At 44.6% G+C, this 22977-nt stretch overlaps 1 protein-coding gene across 1 annotated transcript in view; it reads right to left on the bottom strand.

Annotated features, from left to right (window-relative positions):
* Positions 1-21063, bottom strand: part of LOC142804074 (monocarboxylate transporter 13-like) — a 41004-nt gene extending 19941 nt beyond the window's left edge. The window contains exons 1-3 of the mRNA XM_075890625.1: positions 20634-21063; positions 16570-16716; positions 5847-5993 (exon numbers count right to left, since the gene is read on the bottom strand). Coding sequence (XP_075746740.1) covers positions 5847-5993; positions 16570-16714 — 292 coding nt within the window. The 5' untranslated portion in view covers positions 16715-16716; positions 20634-21063. The remainder of the gene's footprint in view (positions 1-5846; positions 5994-16569; positions 16717-20633) is intronic.
* Between the last annotated feature and the right edge of the window lie 1914 nt (positions 21064-22977).

Here is a 22977-nt window from a genome sequence, read left to right as displayed (position 1 = left end):
AATAGCTGTAATGAGGGGACCAAACTGCAGAAGCGAATTCTAGCTGAGGGCGAACAAATGGTACGTAAGCTAAAGCACGCATATTTGGGGGCGTCTCACGTAGATCGCGGCGTATGTAGCCTAATCATCGTGAGGCGTCACTGCAGATGTTGGTGATGTGGGTAGTCCAAGAAAGGTTAGATGTGAAGGCTACACCTAAATATTTAAAAGAGTCAACACTAGATACGGTATTGCCATTAATAAAACAAGAAAACTCAGAGTTAGAATGTTTGCGAGAGAAGCACATTACATTTACTTGAATTAAGGGACATTAGCCAACTATTACACCAATGGCTGATGAGGTCAAGGTCATTTTGAATTATTACGTGATCACAAGTACTAGTCATTGCTCGGTAAATTATACAGTCGTCAGCGAAAATGCACACTTGTGAGGATAAATTACTTGGTAAGTCATTAATATAAATAAGAAAAAGCAGCGGACCGAGCACAGTTCCTTGCGGCACACCAGAACAAGCGTATGAAAGTGGGGATGAAAAATCATTAACAATAGTGAATTGCTGCCGGTGAGTGAGAAAGTTCCGTATCCATGACAGAGTTAAAGAATCTATATACAAAGAAGAGAGTTTAGAGATTAGGCGGCAGTGAGCAACACAATCGAAACCTTTCGAAAAATCCAGAAAAGGACAAACAATTTACAGGTTTAGATCTAAGTGTTGATGTAGGTCAGTCGTGAATTCGAAAAGCTATGTTTCGCATGATAGTGCCTTTCTAGATCCAAGTTGGTTTAGGAAGAAAAAGTCCTTCTGCTCTAAGTGATTGTAAATATGGGAGGCGATTGTATGCTCAAGCAACTTACAGCAGATGGATGTCAGAGAAATGGGTCTGTAATTTTGAGCTGAGTTTTTATTGCCGCTTTTAAACACGGGGATGACCTTTGCAATTTTCCATTCATGTGAAAGCTGTCCTGTTGATAGTGATTGCTGAAAGATGTGACATAATATTTTACTCGAGGGTGAGGCCATACTTTTAGTATCTTAGTGTTAATTTCGTCGACACCGGCTGATGTGGACAGTTTAGGATTATTTATTATAGATCCGATTCCGTCAACAGTGATTTCAATGGGCTGCAAAAAGGGATATTCAAGATTTTCTACATCATGGACGTTTGTATGATTTTTAGCGGTGTAAACTTATGTAAAGAAAGTATTGAAAGCGTTAGGACAGTCTTGATCTGGAATGGGAATGTGGTCGTCATTTTGCAACGTGATATTGTTATCGTGACGTTCTAGACACACTTTTTTCCTAAACTTCTTTGCGTTAGTGGTTAGAAGTGACGGTAGATCGTGAGAAAAATACTTATAACGGGCAGCGCGTATCGCGGAGCAGGGGTTATTCAAGAAGTCTCTATACCTTTGCCACGACGCAGCAGTTTGCGCGCGTTTTTTTTTAATCTGTTAAGTGATTTATTGAACCATAGATTTTGTTTATCATTTATTATTTTGATTGTAGGAATATGTTCCCTAAATAATGAAGCGAACTTGTTTTTTAAAGAGTGTCCAGTGGTCTTGTACGAATCGATTATGAAAGGATGGTAAAAGTACATTCTCAAAGAATGTACATAATTCATTATTTATAACAATGCATATACCTCTAATATATTCACGACTTGTTTTTGTTTTAGCTCCAGCGAGACGAAATGGGACGTTAAGAATCATTTGCATTAACCGGTTGTTAAGGTTAAGGATGTTGTAGGTAGCCGGCGGATCTTGCCTTGCATAATTTGCAGGCAATTGCCCTGCCCGGTTTCCTCTTTGCTGAATTGTAGCTAATGCCCTTTGTTTTTTTTTTAACTAAGCACGAGCAGGCTCTTGAAATAGAATCATGCATCGTGCAACGTAAGCCTGCATAAGACGGCGGCCTCAGTGCTATTCCACAGGCAGTATTGTGCCTGTACTCTAGCTCTCTGCACCATGCCCCAAGCATAATTGTCACTTATCAGCAGTCACACCCAAGGTCTGTAGCATTCAAAAATTTCAAGCTGTAGATTGACTGACCACGCGGAAACACAATATCAGTCACGCTGTCACATGGCAAGCCTAAACGTTGCAGTTCCTCAAATAAACCTTGCCGGTGCTTCTTAAGTTCACGACACTTAAGCAAATAGTGTTCTATATCATCATTTTTCTTGCACTTCGGGCACAAGGGCGTCGCGGAGAGTCTGATCTGCGGAGCCATGATGGTGTACGTGCTGATACCGTTTGTCGCTGAAACCATCAATGTATGTTATATTCTAGCATTCTCGCGAGCACCAGCCCTTCATATGAGCATATCGCGTCTAGTTTTCTAATACTCAAGTTCCTGTTGGCATCTTTGCGCAAGTGCGAACAACTGGTTTTATAAACATCTGCGGCTGTTCGACATGTCTGTGCGTGCAACATATATTTGGCGCCATTTATTGACGTGTCACTGAATAAAAAAATACAACACGGTCGCCTTCCCTCCGCATGCTGCGCATAACGTCGATTCCCAAGATCAGCGGAATTCTTTTTCTGGTGCGAGCCGTGCGTCTGTTTTCCCGGCACGGACACGCGTGTCCGAACTTGCCAGGACAACGCATCACCCTCGCGTCACGTTAGCACTCGTTACAATGCTCCGCCGATCCTCATTGGCCGCCCGTGACAGCCCCCTTTCTCAGTAGCTTGCGTTCGCCCGGTGCTCGTCCTGTGGTGCAAGCTTCAGACAGGTGTCTTTCCCAACCCCTGGCTTCATAGCAAAGTATACACCCACCTCGCGACACCACACTGTAAATACTGCTCACAATCGGCCTCCCTCATACACATGGCATGGACATGCCCAAAGTATGCTGACGCTTCTCACACAGAAGATACATGGGAGTCCCTTCTGCATATCACTGATTCGGCACAGCAACGCCGGCTAATCTCACGCGCATTGGAGGCTGCGGTGTTCCAAGGGATCCCCGCTAACCTCCTCTAAGCAGTGTAACCGAACTCTCGGACTGTCCCTTCTTTTTTTAGGGGCGAAACTCCTTATAGCGGCACCCGTTCGTCCCCCGTAGTATGTAACAAGTATACCATTTTGACCTCCAAGGTGGTGCCGGTGAGAGACTTCTTCTGTGCGTTGTTGAACAATAAAAAATAGTGCTCAATGTACATGTCAATGGCTGCTAATGGGGAATGAGAGACAGGAGCATTCGGCTTTTAGTTAACGCGCAGGCTGCGATCACTATTAGCAGCCATTGGCATGTACATTGAGCACTATCTGACAAGAAAGGGTTGCTACGTTATACTCGCTGGGTGTAACCTCCTTAGCTTTAGAAAGGCTTAGCGAGCGTTGAGCCGAGGTGCCATGATTACAATGAACTTGTATATACCATGAATGAACTCGAGGTGGTTAAAAATGGTAAGTAGATACGAAGCGCAAGCCGTAAGAAAGTAAAAGCCGAATTCTCCGCCTCTCGCTTCCCATTAGCAGCCATTGGCATGTACATTGAGCACTATCTGACTGAAAAAGTTTGCTACGTCATACTCGCTGGGCGTAACCTCCTTGGTTTTCGAAAGGTTTAGCGAGCGTTCGGCCGCAGTGCCATGAATACAGTGAACTAGTATATACCATGAACTCGAGGTGGTTAAAGGTTGGAAGTGGACCCGAAGCGCAAGCCGTAAGAAAGTGTGCGTGTGCCACCTCTCGTTTAGTCCTTGGAATGTCCGCTGGATGGCGGTGCTTCTATATGGGGAATATATGATGAAAAGATGCGAGATGGTGGTACTTGTAGTGTTGAATAGATGGACGAACGGACACATAGACAGATGCATGGATGGACGCATGAACGGACGCAGGGGCGGCTGCATGGACGAACGCAGGGACGGACGCACGAACAGACGCACGCACGGACGGGCTGATGGACGCATGGACGGTCACACTGACGGACGCATGGACGGACTGAAGCAAGAACGAATGGACGGACGAATTCTTCGCCCCACTCTCCATCATTCACTCCGTGGATATGCTGCCATTTTTTTAGGAGTAATAAACTTTTGATCATCACCATCGCCTACCGCTGGCAGATTCACCCATGCTGCACGAGAGGTAGGCCCACTGCTCCTGCATGCAGCTTCTCATACGCGCTCTCGGCTGCTGGCCTTAGTGTGACAGCCGTAGCACCTGCCGGCACGCGTACACCAGGTCGGAGTTGCGGAGTTTCCCTGCAGGCACGAAAGCCCGTAGTTGTTACACTGTGCTGTATATTGGGTAAACAAAGCAGTGTTTGTTCACGACGTGGCTCAAGTGCCATCTCTGCACTGTGTTGGAGAGTCAACTAACCCAGCCGTAACGTCTTCGAGCACAACGGCATTTTAGAACGTCCACTGTTTGCGTCGACTCTCCTACTTTCATCTTTTTTTTTCAATGTACTTAATTATTACTTTTGACAACGTACTGAGTTGAGTCCACACGGCCACATCAGCCTCCGTTTTCGCCTTTTTTGTGTGCGTTTGATGTCCTTGGCCAACACGTACTGTTGGATCCTGTGCATTACCATAACTAAATTATTTTTCCAGGATGTCCTTATTTTTGGTGTAATTTATCTAGTGATTCTCCCTTCTCTAATGATCAAATAGATGCCATGCAATTAAATGAGAATCTTCCACGTCTGTTGTGCTTTTGTAGGTCCATTGCTGATTTAAACCTCTTTAGTACGGCCAGGATACTCATTACAAATAAGTGAGTGTTGTGCAAACCTTAGCGTATGCGCGTATGTTCCAATTTCTAAGCAAATAACACACAATTTGTTGATGTGAGTCACATAATATAGAGCACTACGTACGGTTCCTGCCCCAACCATTCCGCCTATTAGATTCTGAAACGCCACTACGTGTTCATCGGTGGTTACAGGAAACACAAGTGACCGAAAGGTGCTTTTACAGCACAACAGGAAAGCGCCACTGCGGCTTAGAATAAAGGTCACACGGCCAAACTCAATTGTTCATATACCGCTCACAGACCATGCATAGATAATAATATGGTCGCCATCATCCCAAATGCTCATTGATTCCATTTGTCGGCCACAATGCACTGGAGAGACTGCTCGAAGCTTCGATACTTGTGACTAGTCTCATCATAAAATGGAACCTTACATGACCGACTTAAATAGCGAAAAAAAGCGTTGAACGAAAGCTGACATAACTAGTTACAAGAACAACTCATAAAATGTAGATGCTCGGCGAGTTTCGTGGCTGGCGGTTGTCTCGATCGTCCACGATGTCTCGCTTCGACGACCACTCGCCGATCGGGGCGCCGTCCTCAAGCTTCTCTAAGTGGCCCCGCAATCTTTCGCTTTTCTCTGAAACTGTACTTCTATCTCTTTTATTTTTTCCTTACTCCTTCCCCTGTGTGCCACCACTGAGACGTCACACTCTGAAGCAGACGGTTGCGGGGCTTCGCTTTTCTTTTTTTTTCTATTCAAGAATCACTAGCCACCTTTGAGCTACCCGACGTGTCGAATGTACTTCACTGGCAACAGTTACGCGTCATTGGTTCTCAAATGTGACAGCGTGCGATACCATTGTCAAAAATATAGCGTTAATAACACTGTCCACACTTACACACAGTGGACCTCTTCAATGGTAAACACACTCAGTAATTCACATACCAGCCCCAACACAGGGTTCCATTAAAGGCTGGTTGCTTACACCTTATATTCGATACATATTGTCCTTGATATATTGTGTTGCTCGACAACATATCACAGCACTGTATGAAATGCGCCATCATGCTTCAGCAGCTCACCGTCGCTGTTCAGGTTCTTATGTTAGATACGTGGCCGCTCACCTGCTAACGATATGATGCCTGTCATGATGATGACGGCCCACGCAGCCTCGCTTCGTGTGGCGTGAAACGTTTGTAGAATGGCCACATATAGAAAGCCAGCTGACCGACGGGCAGCAACGCCGAAGAAAGTGGACAAACTGCAAGCCGCTGAAAGATAGAGCACACACCAATTAGTTGCGTGAAAACAGCCGCAAGTGAAATACAGCGTCATTTACGACGTGCTCGCAACGGTTGCGGCACAACGGCATGTATTGCCGCAAACCAAGGACAAACAGCTTGGTCAGCCTGACATAACATATTGCGAAAATATTGATGAGGCTCGTATCCGTGTTTCTGTAAATAGGCGACGCGTGCTGCTGGGCCAAGCGTATATGAATATCTAAGGTTTGATGCCCCAAAACGAGAGATAATGAGAGATGGCGTAGCGAAGGGCTCAGGTAATTTTAACAATCTGGTGTTCTTTAAGGTGCACTGTCATCAAACAGGTCTTCTATTATTTCGCGTTCATTGAAATACGGCCCGGTTTGAACTCGGCACCTTCAGGTTATCAGCCGAGCACCTTAGCCGCTATAGCACAGCAGTGGCTGGGCCCAGCGAATGTGCCCTCTTTCATTATTTTCTGATGCTTTGCCGCAGTTCTGTACTGCCTCAGGCAAAGCTGACCTTACAAAAAGCGCCAGGCCTGCGCGGAAGGCGCAGCACAGTCGCAGCGAAAGCTAGAAGAGCCACCTTTCAGAGCTTTTTTGCAAACATGCACTCATTGGGTAACTGTTGCAAGCGCAGTTGCTTCACACCCACTACTAAGGCACAATAAACACCTGCAAATTTAGCATTTGCTACCACCACTTCCCAAAGTATATTTTTCACTTCTCAATTTTCTTACGACGAGTTCTTACAAGTTACGAAGCAACATTGCTTGAACTGAAAAGAAACATAGTGCAGAAGCTAATAAATCAATCGTGTATTCATAAATTCTTCTTATGTGATTCTTAAAGAGAAAATAGAAGAAAAGTGAGCCCCGTAACTGTCTGCATCAAAGTGCGACACCTCAAAAGTAGCTCACGAGGGATGGGAATGAGGAAGAATTAAACGGATAGGATTAAAATGTAAATAGATAGGGAGAGGAAGGAGAGAGGAAGGTGCAGGGACAGCGAATGACAGAAAACGACAGAAGTAAAGAGGAGATAGGAAAGATTGACATGGTCGCAGAAGTCGGAGGACGGGGCACCACTCGGCGAGAGGTCTTGTCGGCGTCAGGAGATGGCGTCGGTCAGTCGGGATGTCCTGTCCGCCAGAGCTGCACTGTCGTCGGAGATCGCGGAGGCACAGCCGGTCGGCACAAAATCCAGCGAGCGAATCTAGATTCCTTTCTCGTACTGTCGAGGCTTCAGTTCATTGCATGTAGAGAGCTCAAAAGAAAGTCAAAGGTGTAGAGAGTCAGAGGTTTGACACCAGTACATCAATGCGAGAGAGTATTTGTGTATTGCAACGTATTATACTAATACCTAGACATTAGTCCGCTTCGGTAGAACAGTGGTTACGATGCTTGGCTGCTCTCCCGAAGGTTGCGGGTTCGATCCCGGCTGCGGCTATCGAATTTTCATGGCAGCGAAATGGTAGCTGCTCGTATACTGTGTGATGTTAGTGAACGTTAAAGAACTTCACGTGGTCGAAATTTTCTGAGTGATTCCCTCTCCCTCTTCCTCTCTCTCTCTCTCTCTCTCTCTCTCTCTCTCTCTCTCTCTCTCTCTATATATATATATATATATATATATATATATATATATATATATATATATATATATATATATATATATATATAGAGAGAGAGAGAGAGAGAGAGAGAGAGAGAGAGAGGGGCAGGCATGGTGGTTGAGTGGCCGTTGCGTTGCATATAGTCCAGTAGATCCTTCGTGTGAGCGGTCACAACATGGTTTATTTCGACGTTTCGGCCTAGAGCCTGGCCTTCATCGGGATTAAAGGTACAGTTTGTTGGTGCTCAGCTTTATACAATCTCAAATCAGAGGGAAAGGAAAGAGGAAAAAGACAGAAAAAAAAGAAAAGAAGAAAAAAAGAAGAAAAAAGAAAAATAGAGAAAAAAAGAATATAAGGTGGACTCCCCTCGGGCGCCCCCCTTCCACTCTTCCTTCCACTTCCACTTCATCTTTCTCCCCTTTCTCCCCTTCACCTTTCTGATGTCAGTGGTCTGTGTATGCTTCCTTTCACTAACGCATTCTTCCCGACCACACGGCGCCTCCTGACACTGGCGGTTCGGTGTGGGGCAAAAAAGCTTTTTTAGGAAGTTCTAAGCCTTTAACTACTCGGAGCCCTGTCAACATTTTGTCGTAGAAAGAGGGGTACCGCGTATTTTGGTAGAGGCTAGTAAGCGGGCATGTTAGGAAGTTTTAAGCCTTCAACTACTCGGGGTCCCGTCAACATTTCGTCGTAGAAAGAGGGGTTCCACGTATTGCGGCAGAGGCTGGTAAGCGGGCGCAATGTGAATTCCTTGCCCGCTTCTGGATTATGCGTGCCGTGGGGGCCTCCCGGCTGTGCACAGGGTTGCTGTTGGGCATGGCACAATTGATTGGCTAGTAAAATAAAACAGAAACAGATGGTTTATAGAGTGATCGCATGAATTAAGGGGTGAGAAAATAAGATGCTAACATGGGGCAGGGGCTCTGCCTTACTATTGGGATTTACGTCCATAATGAAATCTAAAGGTCTCGTCCTACTACATTGCAGATGATTGGCCAAGCGGGGCTGTCTAAAGGCTGTACAAGCTCTCATTATTTGTGTAAAAGAAAACACGGACTGTGGCTGTAAAATGCGCAAGGCAGTGGACGTCTCTATGATTTTGCACTTCGTGGTTTCGCATCACACTCATCACTGCCTGCGTCGTTTTTAACTAGGTCATACAACACTTTTTTGCGTGGTCAGTAAAATGCTGCCGGTCGGTAGTTGAGGCTCTTGACTCTTCAGAACACGCAAGTCAAACACTATATCACAGCACGTAGCCTCGAATTTACCATTCTCACATTCGGTGAGGTATTAGCTTGGCCGCAGGAAAAATAGAACCATCCTGTTCTTGTCATTCACAAACGATTATGCACGAACATACAAAACAGCAGTATTCTGCAGTTTAGTCGGAAAAGCATCTCTGCGTAACACTAATACGCTGCAGCAGCCATAGGAACAAACCACCGCATGAAGATGCTGCACATGCGTTACTTTTTACAGCGAAACCTGTTACGGGAACACGACTTGGGTCACGCGCAGTTGTCCGCCGCCGCCGCCAGTTTCCGTAACCACATCGCGCGAAATTAGAAGAAAAACTTAGAAACAAAGACACAGTGGGGCTTAAATCTGGGTTCGCTGGGTGCCGGCCGAGTATTCTACCACTGGGCTACACTGGCGATAGGGACTTGTTGGCAAACCTGCCTTAGACAGGCTTGACCTCGGGAAAGCAATCGTGTTAATACGACTTATAAAGCATTTTAGAACAGCGAAAGAACAACCAATCGTCGCACAATGTGAATAGCGTAACTAGTGGGCCGTGCAGAGCTCCAACACATTACAAAAGTAGAGTGTACTGGAACAAGGGGAATGCTCGGAACGGCCGCAGCACCAATGCATTAAAAGTGAAGCACAAAGAGGGTCAATCTGCTTGTGGCGCAGGGATCGGTAGTCTCCAATGTGTAGTTGTTTAAGAGCAACGCGCAGCTCCACCAAAGTGGTCGAGGTAGAGGCGTCGGTAAACATAGACAGTGGAGACCAAAAAAAATATGGAGTGAAATGAGAACAATTTAAACAGAATATAAAAATGAAAGTTGTAGAACGCTCATGTGTAACAAAACACGGAAAGAGTGAAGAATCAAGAAGCCTACGCTTAAATCTGAAAGAACTGCTAGCAGAGGAAAGCAAAACCCCGGGCTTAATCATAAATGATATAAGGTCAGTAAAGTCTAAATTGGAACATATTGATGAGGAGAAGTATTGTGGCGTGCAAATAAGGGCAAGGGCAGAGAAAATTACCGTAGGAGAGAAACTGACCAAAAGAATGCTTGGTCTCGAAAAACGAAACGCTCAGCGAAAAGCTATACATAAGAATAAACACATGGGTAACGTTACAAGTGAACAGAAATATATAGAGGATACTTTCAATGAGTACCACACCACTTTATTTGATAAATGTAAAGTAAATGTAGATAAATTCTAAAATGGACTTTTAAAATTATGTCAAAGGTTGAAGACAGCAGCAAAGACAGCATAGAATGTCCTATTTTTGAACCAAAAGTGACAAAAGCAATTATTGCCTTCCATTTGGGAAAGTCCCCAGGACCTGATGGTTTAACAGCCGCATTTTATAAGGAATTCAAACATGAACTCGCACCGATCCTAGCAGCGGTTTTTAACGCAGCTTTAGACATGAAGATTCTGCCACCTTCTTTTCTGCTATCTCATACTAAATTAATTCCAAAAACTGAAGACGCAGTTAAATTACGTGAAGTGAAATCGTACCCGCCAATCAGTCTATCTAATATCGACTATAGGATTTTGATGAAAGTGCTAGCAAGGCGACAGCAGACAATTGTCCATAACATTGTAGGCAACCACCAGACATGTGGAATTAAAGGGCGCAATATACTCACAAGCATTCACAAGGCACGAAGTGTATTGTAGTGCTGCGATGCCACAAACGATCACATCGCGATGATCCAGATAGATTTAGAAAAAAGCATTTGGCCGAGTACCGCACAAAATTCTTTTTTTCTTTTGTTAGACTATGTCAATGTTGGCAAATTAATTCGAGATACAGTTCGAATGGCATATGCTGGATGTAAAACTCGGCTAATCATCAACAAAGTTCTTGGGAAACGAATTACTGTCAGACGTTCCGTACGACAATGGTGCCCTTTGTCTTCACTCCTATTTTCACTTTATATAGAGTCATATTGCCAAAAAGTCATGAAAAGCAGTTATATAGTAGGGTACAAACTACAAGAAGCTGAAGTGCAGGTACTGGCATACGCAGATGATATCGCTGTGTTTTGTAAAGATTATGATAGTATCGCTGAAACCATACAAATTGTGAACCTTTATTGTAATGCTAGTGGTAGTTTGGTAAACTGGAGCAAGTTTGTGGGTTAATGCCACAGCGAATGGCCTGTGACTACACAATTTGTGGCTGGTATTTCATGGACTACTACTCCGGTACGATACCTAGGTGTGCCATTAGAATATTATTGTGACAGTGAACCGTACTGGCGGCGTCAGGCCGTGGAGCTACGAGAAAAAGCTGAACAACTCAATGGTTTCCAGCTATGATTTTCGCCAGAGCGACCTTTTGTAACGTATTTTTAGTCAGTAAGCTCTGGTATGTCCTTCATGTATTGCATTGTTCCCGTGTGAATCTACAGAAGCTTAATCGAATATTTGCTGTTTTCTTGTGGGGTTCGTCTTGGAAGCGAGCAGGTAGACCTAACTAATTTAGACGGTTTCGCTCGGGTGGACTTGGTCTGTGTCACTTGTACCTTCGTCAGTTAGTTAATCGGTTTATGTTTTTCCGAAATGACAAGACCCATTTATACGTGCTGTTATACAGCTTATGCTTGGAATACGGTTGCCAGAATTTGTAGTAGCATCTGGTCACATGAAAGCAACCATTAGAGGTTTCCCAAAAGAAGTTGTTGATTCATGTCTCTTTCTAAAAACGCGTTTTTCATTAAAATACCTCAGTACGGTTTTGCGTAAAAAGTTTTACAAAAATTTAGTAGAAACAGTTCTTCCTGTTCCCCTGTATAGAACATTATACCGTGTAGGCCCAGGTCAAAATTTCTTCAGCCATGTAAAAAAATGGAGGTATCACCTGGAGCAAAATCCTTTCTCTTTAAATTTCACACTAGGACTTCACCCGTGGAAACATGAATGCGAGAAAAAGGCTTATTCGTCCCTTGGGGTGTTGATTGCCTTCTCTGCAAAAAGCTGGAAACAATCGAACATGTTTTCTTGGACTGCTGGAAGCAATCTCTTTCTGGGGTGCTCTCCAAAGGATTTTGAAAAAGGATCTGCCTCTCGATGCCTCAGACATCAGATTTCTACCAGTATCAAATGAAGAAGGAATACCTTTCGACCTATTTATATTACTCGGTCTGCACGGTATATGGCAATCTGGAATGGCCGTGCACCATGCTGATGTTAATGAATGTCCGGTTAGGCAATACTTCTTTTAATCTGTCTGTTCGTTCGTGGAATCACAAAAGGTTCAACAAGAGATGCCCGAATGGCTTCATCAAGGAGAAAGCCTTCTACAGCTGAAGGAATTTTAAAAAGCCTGTTAAGTATGACGTTTTCACCTCCTTTATTTGTTTCACGTTTCTCTTTTGTTTGATGTATATTTGTTTGTGAAATGTTGTAAGTACACTGGCAATAAAGAAACAAAAAAAACCAAAGGGGTCGAGGGGTACAATGCTCGCTGAACACTCAAAAGACCCAGGTTCAAATCACAGCTGTGGACGGTGAATTTTCTTTCTGTCTTAATTTTACTTGCACAGGTGTATTGGTTTTTTTTTTAAATCTGGCTTCAGTTGCTATATATTGCTACAAAAATTCACGCGAAATATGATGGTGTGCTTTCATTGCAGGTGAGTGAAAGCACATCGTGTCTCTTATTCGTCAAAATCTCGGAAGCTATGTTTTAAGTTTTTTGTGAAATCCCGTGCGGTATAGCGCTGCAAATAAATGCACTCATTGTCATTTTTTTTACTTCATACTTCGCGTGCTTTGTGCTTTTTTGTAGCAATATGCGGCAACTGAAGCCAGATTTCAAAAAAAAGCCAACCAATGCTGTTGTAGAAGTAAAATTGAGAAAAAAAATTTATCGTCCACAGCTGCCATTCGAACCTCGGTATTTTCAGTGGGAAGCAAGCATTCTACCTCTAGACCGAAAGCCAAATGGCGACACATCGCAGACTGCCGATCGCAGCGCTACAAACGGAGTGACCCTGTTTGGACTTCAATTTTCGGAACTCGGTCAGAGCACTCCCACACTGTAACAAAAGCTTGTTCTTGTTCGACTATAAACTGTGGCGCATACCCACTTCAGCAATAATTCCTCATCGTCGTCAGCCACTCTATATATGAACTATTAGCACGAAATTCCTTGCAAGTGTATAGCGGATACCACGCTTATCAGAATAATGAGAAAATTTTCATATCGAATGCCTGCCTATACTGCCCAAAAGTTTATTTGTAATGCCTTAGTGGGTACGTACCAAGCAAGTGTACTTGCAGTATTTACCCAATGAATGTTTTGAAAAGGCTCTGACAGGTCGCTCTTCTAGCTTTCACTGTGACTGCGCTGCGCCTTCCGCTCAGGCCTGGCGTTTTTTTGTTAAGTATAGTCAGGCTATTTTGCGTCGTCACGAGTAATCTTTACTGCGTTATGGAGCGAACCTGTTAAGCTTGACCTTATGTCATTCGGTGTCAATAGGAAACAACATTCATCATAAACTGGCATGCGCCCTCTTCTTCCGTTGTGCCGATTTGCCCAGCTTTGGATGCAGTCAGAGAAAAACTCTGGTGCATTTTCGACCACGCTGAGATAATGCTGTTTCCATTGACTGATACGTGGGGTTTAACGTCTCAAAACCCCCATGATGAGAGACGCCGTGGTGGAGGACTCCCGAAATTTCGACCACTTGGCGTTCTTTAACGTGCACCCAAATCTGAGCACACGGGCCTACAACATATCCGCCTTCATCGTCAATGCAGCCGCCGCAGCCGGGACTCGATCCCGTGACCTGCGGGTCAGCAGTCGAGCACCTTAGCCACTAGACCACAGCGGCGGGGCAATGCCGTTTCCAAAGGGCAAAGACGGTCTCGCAAAAGCTAGGGTGGCTCATTTTGCACACACGCACGTCAATAATTTTAATTGAGTAATAAACGACGTGTCAAAAGAGAAACCGAAAGAGGGAGCTGCTCCGTCATCTATTGCGGGTATCGGGTGACGTCACGAGAATCCGTTGCCAGTGACGTTATGAAATTCGCTACCACCCATCATGGCTCGTTAGGGTGTAAACGTAGCTCACGTGCCTCTTCTGACGCGCGAAAATCTAGTTGGCGATGTCATCAGATGTGGAATAGAGCTGTGCCAGCTCGTCTGAACTTACCACGGACAAGTTCAGCGATAATCAAAGCTACTATCTGAAACATCGCTTTCTGATTTCAACCAGGCGGGAAGCATCTCCCGAACCGATTTACTCAATGCTTAATATTGTAGGACCAGGTGTCAACCACCGCTATCACGCTATGTACGTCCAGCCGACAAAACTAAACTGTGCTCATGTTGTCGTCACCTCGTAGAAGAAAGCGCGCGCTGCATCCATTTTTGAAAAATAGTCTGCGATTACGTCACATACACAGGGCCACTCACAAGTGTGATTCCAGAATCATCTACCATATTTTAAAATTAGTTTTCTAGATAACTAAATAGCTTACATTTGTATAATTTGGCACATATCACCACGGTACCGACGAGAACGCATCTTCAAAGTGTTATTGAAATATGTTAATATCGAAGAAATGCTACAATTTCCCTTTAAAGTCATGCTAGCTAAGACCAAACTAAGACCATCGCGTTCAACCAAGCGCTGTTTTAAAGGCCAAGCACCATTAGACAATGCACAACCTCTCGTGTACCCTCATCATTGACTTATCACCACCATCAGCCTGACCACACCCAATGCAGGGCGAAGGCCTCTCCCGTGTTCCGCCAGTCCACTCGTCCCTGTGCTTGCTGCTGCCACTTTACACCCGTAAACTTCCTAATCTCATGTGCACCTCTTTTTTGGAATCCATTCTGTGATCGCTAATGACCAGCTGTTATCTTTTTTCGCGCCCTGCCCATGACCATTACTTCTTGATTTCTACTATGATGTCCAATAACGACCATTTGTTACTTCATACACTCTGCTCTCTTAATCACCCTTTATATATGATAGACCCACGATTTTCTTTTATATATCAGGGTATGATAAACATTTAGCTACTCTTGTAAATGACACCGTCACTTTTGCGGCATACCGGTTCATATGACGGAGGAATCAACCATGGTTTACAGCGAAAGCTGTTAGGAGGTCGCAACTTGGGTCACGCGCAGCGCCGTAGTTGTCCGCTGCTGCCGCCACCGCTGGTGTCCGTAACCACATCGCGCGAAGTTATAAAGACAAAACTTTGTACCAATGACACAGTCAGGCTCGAACCCAGGTCCGCTGAGAGCCATCCCAGTATTCTACAACTGTGCAACGACGGTGCTAGGCAGTTGTTGGTAGACTTGCTTCAGGCAGGCTTGATTGCCGGAAAACAACCAGTCGTCGCACAATGCAAATAGCGTAACAAGTGAATTGTCCGATGCTCCAACCCACTTCACAAGCTTGTTCTTGATAACCTACTAACTGTGGCGCACACCCACTTCAGGCAAAATTCCTCATCGTCGTGAGCCACTGCATGAACGATTGGCACAAGATTCCTTGCGAGTATTTAGCGGATACCACGCTTCTGAGAAGAATGATGAAGAGTAGCATGGTGAATGCCGGCATAATATCCTAAAATTTCTATTATGTACGCCATAGTGGGAATCAAGCAACTGTGCTTTCAGCAGTTACTCAATGAGCGATTATGAAAGGCTCTGAAAGGCCGCTCTAGCCTTCGTTGTGACATATTCTGCGCCGTCCGCGCAGGCCTGGCGTGTTCTTTTTTTAAGAAATAAAAATCTCTTGCACACAAAACTGTGCTACATTTGCCTCATGGGGCGCTTAAAAGTACTTTCTAAAGGCCCTTTGCGCCTATAGCGTGATGTGGTGAAAGGTATACAGAAAACAGTATTACTAGGTAGAACCATTATATGGACATTTTCCTTATTGTCATCGAACTAATGGTGAATGCGACGTCTGAGCCCGAAAATGTCCCTTTCCTAGTTTTCTTTAATCACAGGAGTCCCTATTGATTTATTAATATGTAAATCCTAAATGGCGCAGTACTAGAATTGCGACTAGTGACTTCTTTTTACCCACTTCTATCCTTAGGTTCTATTCAGATGTTCCCCAATACTGCACTCGGTTTGAAGGCCTGCAGGTATTAAAAAACAGTAATAATTGAATATTCTTCGCTGTAATTTAGTATCACTAAGATGAAGACGCAGAAAGCAAACCGCAAAGGTAACACAATCAATAGCACATTCGTATGTATCAGACCGCTGAGGTGACAATACGAGGTAAAACCACAGCAACCCCATCGCTAATCCAAAAATATAATTTTTTGCACCTAAGTTGAATATATTTCGAGAGTTGAACACTTGTTCTTCCCCTTTCATATGACGTGTAAGATTATGGACTGCCAAAAGGTTCAAAATGCGTCACTTCCATGTTTGCCAAACTTTCAGGCGTGCATGGATAGGATGTATTGAAATTTGGAGTAGCATACCAGGTCAACTTTTTCTTTTCAGAACCATGACTTATTGGAGGCACTAAAAGATAGTGTATTCTGATCCCCGCTTCTTCTTTGACATTGTTTATGTAATTCTGTCGATGCGTTTTTTTTTCATTTGTCTGACCTGTTTCTTTATATACCGCATGTTTTCAGTTTTTGTTATTTCTTTCACTGTGCCCGCTCCTGTAGGCAGCCTGAAATATAAGAAATTAAATAATAAATGTATAAATAAACTCACCGGCCGTAATCCAGCTGTGTCGGCTGTCCGGCCCATACCGTGGCATAGTGGAGCGCTCATTTCGCGAAGTTCTCCCCCACACCACCTTCGTTGTCCCAGAGGTCTCTGAAGGTGCGCAACCATTGCTCTTGGATCTGACCGACATGGCTGCAAAGTATAGTCGTGTTACCAGCTGTCCCGAACACAGTGCATTCCTTGCCCGACAGAACAGCGCTTCACATTGTTACGAAAATTTCGTTGTTAGACACGTTTCCCAAGAATGCGACCTGAAAATACCAGCTGTCTTGTTTAGGTCACACGTAAAAACAGAAAAGTGGGGTCGCTTGTTTTATGGCAGAGCACATGCCTTAAAATTAGGTTTCTCTTTCCTACGTCTGTGCCCTCACTTTGCTGCACCTGTACTGAATGTTTCATGTCATGGCAGAAGTGGCCACGCAAGTTTCCAGTTAGGGTCCTGTGAGTTCAAATAAAAACTGAGACGAGTTCTTTTTAAAAGACGCAAAAACTTATCGTGTTCGTGTTTTGTAGAAACAAAGGTTAAAACAAAGGAGTCGTCCGCATTATTTATTGAGCGCCCGTCGGCTCATGCGTTTTAAAAGTAATATCTATCTTCAAATACCAAAAAAGCTCGTTCAACTGGTCCTCGGTATTTCATCACATGGTAAAATAATTCGGACTATTGCTCACTGGTCCTGGCCACCGGTATCAAACTCTCGTGAATTCCTTCGTTACTACAGAGAGAGAAAGGTTGAGGAAAGAAAACACAACTTCTGCAGCCCTAATTAGGAGCTAGGCTAATTGCCTATAGGTGTGGTTTCAGGGTATTAAAGGTGTGGAGAAGAAAGCAGATCCCTGCCACGTGGTCAGGTAACCTGGTTCTGCACCTTCAGCGGACAGGCAACCAGTGCCGCGTGCGGTGACTGCCTGCAACAGAGACCACGTGATGCTGCCTTCGAGATTTCCATAACTCTTGTTACTGTTTCGGAAGCGCTAGGCGTAGCCAAGGAATTGTCGCAGAGCAGACGACATTGGCGGCTACGGTAAACGCGCGCGGTGCAGCCGCCCAGGCGGGAGGTTCTGTGACACGTTTTGTGGTAAATGCGAAGCATTTCTTAGCGAACTTTGGCGCGTATCTATCTATCTATCTATCTATCTATCTATCTATCTATCTATCTATCTATCTATCTATCTATCTATCTATCTATCTATCTATCTATCTATCTATCTATCTATCTATCTATCTATCTATCTATCTATCTATCTATCTATCTAGCCGCCTACGACTTTTCGCTCTCCTGGTCGTTTCGATAGTGGTATCGATACCAATCTTGGTATGGCATAACATGACTGCATAAACAACATATTTGACTAGTCATAACATGAAAATCATGACATGGGTGTCATGAATGTCATGATTTACATTTCATGGTCCTACAGTTCTTGCGGTGGCTTCGTTCACGTGGCATGTTGCTGAACTGGTATGGTATGACATGATTGCATGGCGTGCACAAGCGACAGACCCTAACATGGTACTTATGACATCCGTGTCATGTAGCAACATTACTTCATGTCAGGCTCATGATGCACTCGCTGGCGTTTTGCTAGCGTCACATATACCAAATTTGGTATTACGATACGTGAATGGATGACGAAGGCATGTGACTGGTGCAAACATGATAATCATGAGATGCATGTAATGTAACAACATGACTACATGCCACGCTCATGATGTTCTGGCGGCCGCTTCAATAGCTTCACTTGCACCAAACTAGATATTACGCGACGCAAACGGACGTAATAGGAAAATGACACATACAAACGTGATGATCACGACATGCTTGTCATGTAACAACATGACTACATGCCACACTCTTGATGCGGTCACGGCCGATTCGCTTGCTTTACATATGCCAAATTTCTTACTACATGATGTCAATGGATAACAAATGTATGTGATCGGTGCAAACATTATAATCAAGAGATGCGTGTCACGTGAGAACATGACTACATGCCACACTCTAGGTGCAAATATACTTCGACGTGACGCGGTGCGCGTGCTCACCGAAGTTCATTTCGTCGGATCACGCCGACGTTGCTACGCCAGGCACCAATCCTGTCGTATACTCGCAGGTGCGCGCCACGTTGCGTTTTAACATACCATGCTCACAGCGTGCTCGCGGTCGTTTCGCTAGCTCCACATATACTAAATATTGTATCACGTGACGTGAATAAATGAAGAAGTCAAACGAAACATCCAATCATGAGAATCATAACACGAAAGTCATGTACGGCATTATTTATCTCCACTTCATAACGTTGTGCTGATTTAATGTAACATATCGATCAACATTTCTCATTCGTGTTTCGCATATCATCAATTCCCACTGTACATGGAATCAGTCAATTTTTTTAACGTTGGAATAAAAAACAAAACATCGGTTTGCAGGTAGAAATGCTATAATACAACTTATTAAACTTTTTCAACACTTATCTGATGGTTACTGCCGACGTCGCAATAAAATGAAAGCAGACGTGACGAAAATCACGTCGTTTTAACTAGACAGACGCACTTCATCGCCGCACTTGGCGTCTTCAATGCCAGTGATTCACGGTAGCAGTTCCTGCGTATCTAAATGTGAGTCATTCGCGACTGTGTCTATAAAAGAGTGCACTAATCATGCCTTATTGATGCGTGCCGAAATGTAAGCCGAGAATGAAGCATCGCGCACTCAGCTGGAGCATCGTTGCAGGAAATTCCAGTGGAGATTAATTGCCGCGAACAATGGCTTCAGGCTAGCTCTAGGGACAACTGGGTGCCGAGTCTGCCGCGGCCGTTCTAGTCTAAGCGATCGCAGAACTAGGCTCACAGAGCCCAGCACTTTTCTGTGAATCATAGTGTAAATAGTAATTTCTTCTTTCGAAATATCTAGGTGCGTCGGTAATATGTATGTGCCTTTTGGGTGTGTAACCTATTTATTCTACGCTGGTGGTTGCTTCAAAACAGTATATTTATTTTCAAAGTAGTACCATCTTTCATCAATCGGATACGCACCAAGAGAAAAAGTTGTTTCCAATCTGATGGGATGCTCCGCAAACGCACCAGCACAACACCACTTGCCAAAGGCGCAGATAAACTACAAGTAACAGACTAATGGGCGGAATAACTGGCCAGTGTTGGATTATGGGTTTTGGTGCTGTGAACTGGAATTACTCGAGGCACGAAGACGAAAGAACTGGTTTAAGGCTGTTTTAAGGATACTGCAAGGACCACTAAAAATTAACAAATATTTGTACTTAAAAGTGCCACGGAAACAAATCAGTAGGGTTAATCACGACTGTGTTTTAGTACCGTACTCTTCTCGGAGTGATGTGTTTGGTTATTCTTTTTTTCCAGCTGCGATTGAGCTTTGAAATGCGTTGCCAGGCATTGTAGTAAATGCAAGTGATCTTTGCCAATTTGAAAAATTGTTGGACATGTACTTGAGTGATGTAGCTGCCAGATGATTAGCCTGCATGTTTCCTTGGATTGAGTTTCTTTGTTTTTGTTTTTCCCAGCTGTGTTTATATTGCGTAGCCAGGCATTGCTGTAAATGCATGCAGTGTTTGCATGTTTGAAATGAGTTACATATGTAATAATTGATTACGCTACTACCGGACATAGATGTACATTGGTTGTTTTGTATTTGGTTCTACCCTCCCTGTAAGAGCCCTCAAGAGAGGGCTGACACTATTATGAAAATAAATAAAACAAAATAAATAACTTATACACAGACCTAACAGTGAATGCTTGTAGCCCAAGAAGCACCAGATAGACGCTGTCATAATAACGGGTCTCAAGGCCAAGGGCTAACCTCACAGGTTACATAACACATGCACCGCAAATTACTTGGAATGTGCACAAAATTATAAGCTCGTGTAGGCAAGTCTTGACTTCCACGGTTACAGCGTTAGGTGCATGTCTGGAAACCTATTCTGAGCTGCAAACATTCATAGGGCTGCGACAGTAACTTCAACACTGTAATTATTGGTGACAGATAACGCAATGTAATACTTTAGAAACCAACCTTCAGTTAGCGGTCAGAATGTTATGGCGTAGTGCCGTCACGTAGCCGCGCTGTTTCTCCCGTGGATGCTGTGGATGGCACGTATCCGAGGGGATAAAGGGATCGACGCACTCAGCAATTCCATGCAGCACAGTGCGGATGCTCGGTGTAAGAACAGGCCTCGCGTGGTGGCAGGTATTCTTTGGAGAGCGATGACGTTGTCACTCGATTTGGTTCACCCGTACACGAGAAAACAACTGAAAAGGCCAGAGACAGATGAGGAGTGGCACGGCTTCTGCTTTGTCCTCCTCTCCATCATCTACTCACGGCCGCTGGGCATCATAAACACAACCCGTTCATTGGCACCTGCGGCGGCCGCAAGTCTGCTCCAAGATCGCGGCACGCACCTCGGAACAACAACTGCGGCGAGGGATCGTCCACTTGCACTTCCCGGTTGACCCTCCGGGCCGGAATGGCGCCTCCTCCGCCGAGACTGCGTTCCAGGTGGAGAGGGACGAAGCTCGTCGCCATTTGCACGAGTTGGCGCGCTCCGATCCCCGCCAAGGTCACTTGTCCGAGGAGGTCACTTGGGGAAGTGAAAGAGGAGGAGGGCACACGCAGCTTCAGGGGAGGTCATCGCAGCCCTGAGAGGCATACCTACACGCAAGGCGTTTTGTGTTCTTCCGAGAAGGCGCAAACAGCGGAGAGCATCGTGACGGACGATGAAAAAGCGCAAAAGAAGCAGGATAACAGTAACAAATGAACGCACACGCTGTCTATACTCGCTCTCAATGAGGCTCTTGGGTGAAGCCCTGTGAGAGGTAAAACGGTCGCGTTTTGTGCAAAGTCATAAACAAGGCCATTACCGGCACTCCGGCCTGCAAAGAGGCCTCAAAACAGTGCGACGCAGAAGAAAACTTTGTTAATGGGCAAGCAGTGATCCAGGCTCACAACATACGAAATAGTAGCTACAGTGGTACTATAACCAGGGCTGAACAGGTGTGCGAGACGCGCTGAGATCATTTTTCTCCAGAAGTGTTAAGGAAATTAAATAAACTCAATTTTTATTTCAACCTTATAGACAGAGATGGAGGACACAAGAAAAAAGAAACTGCCTAGAGGCACCTTGACTAGTCCGCAGCCTCCATCTATCTCATTCGTATTCATGTTTACCAGATTTACAGCTGGGCCGTCAACTATCGCAGTCGGGTTCTATAACACGCCCGGCCCAACATCGCCTTTATTAGTCGAAATTCTATTCTCTATAATAAGGTAGGATTAATAATCCGGGTAGGCATTTCGGCCAACAGTGACGAATTCTAGTGTGAATGACTGGGTAGCAGGTGTACAAATAAAATTGTTATATAGAGAGAACTTGATAGTACTTTAAGCAACCGTTAGTAGAGCTCAGGCGAAAGTGAACGCAGTGCAAGGGCCTCAAGCTCCCCTCAGCTGGCGGCCCGCCGACCCGAAATTTAATCCTGCACGGGCCGAGTAGTAAAAAAAAGTAGAAGCAGGCGGAATATAATAATAAGTCCGCTTAGGCTGCCGTTTTAAATATATATATTTCATATATTGCAGGTATGGGTCATTTAATAAGCGGTTTCAGCGTCAGGATGTGTTCTTCACAGCGACTGAAATCCGGACAAATTCCTAGATACAGAAATTTAGTTCTGCGGCTATAATTCAGCACATGGTGACCGCTGGAGCTACCTTACGAAAAAAAGCGCAGCACGTTTTCAAGGGACAGGAAAGCGTAGACAAAAGCACAGCAGCCAGCAACGCAAAACTGCATCGGGTGACAACTTTGACAACACCGCAAGGCTACGGATCCGAAGCACGCACTTTTTTGCAGCGCGGCATGCAGGCTGCGAACGATAACTTTTGTAGATGGTGTGGCGTGAAACAATTCATAAAAAGAAAAGAAACATGTGGTGCGTTCAATATTTTTTGTTGTAAGAAAGTTTATCCCATGACGAGTATTCGTTTTTTTTCTGTTTCGATTTTCCAGGGTTGCCGTATTTGGTTTCACATGTTCGTGCCTCTTTAGGCGACGATGGCGTCACTCGGTTGGAGCATGTGAACTTCGAAGTGTAGTACACTTTAATCAAACCTTGTGAGCATGAATGAGCAGGTGTTCATTAGTGGTTCTACATATACCGGAGCGAAAGTAACGAAGACAGCGGTGCGTTTGCGAAGTATATACAGACTGTTAGCAAATGAACTCTTTCGTGTGATACTAACACATGCGCCAAAGCTGCTCTCACGTAGTCTTGACTGCGCTACTAGAGCACGTTGTCGCCAGCTATAGCGAAATCAACGCCATGAGTAAGGCAGTAACTGTACAGTCGAAAAGCATACACGA

The sequence above is a fragment of the Rhipicephalus microplus genome, chromosome 3 (genome assembly GCF_043290135.1).
Source record: "Rhipicephalus microplus isolate Deutch F79 chromosome 3, USDA_Rmic, whole genome shotgun sequence".
In the NCBI taxonomy this organism is placed as follows: Eukaryota; Metazoa; Arthropoda; class Arachnida; order Ixodida; family Ixodidae; genus Rhipicephalus; species Rhipicephalus microplus.
The sequence above is the reverse complement of the archived record's forward strand: the minus strand, read 5'-3'. Positions and strand labels throughout refer to the sequence as shown.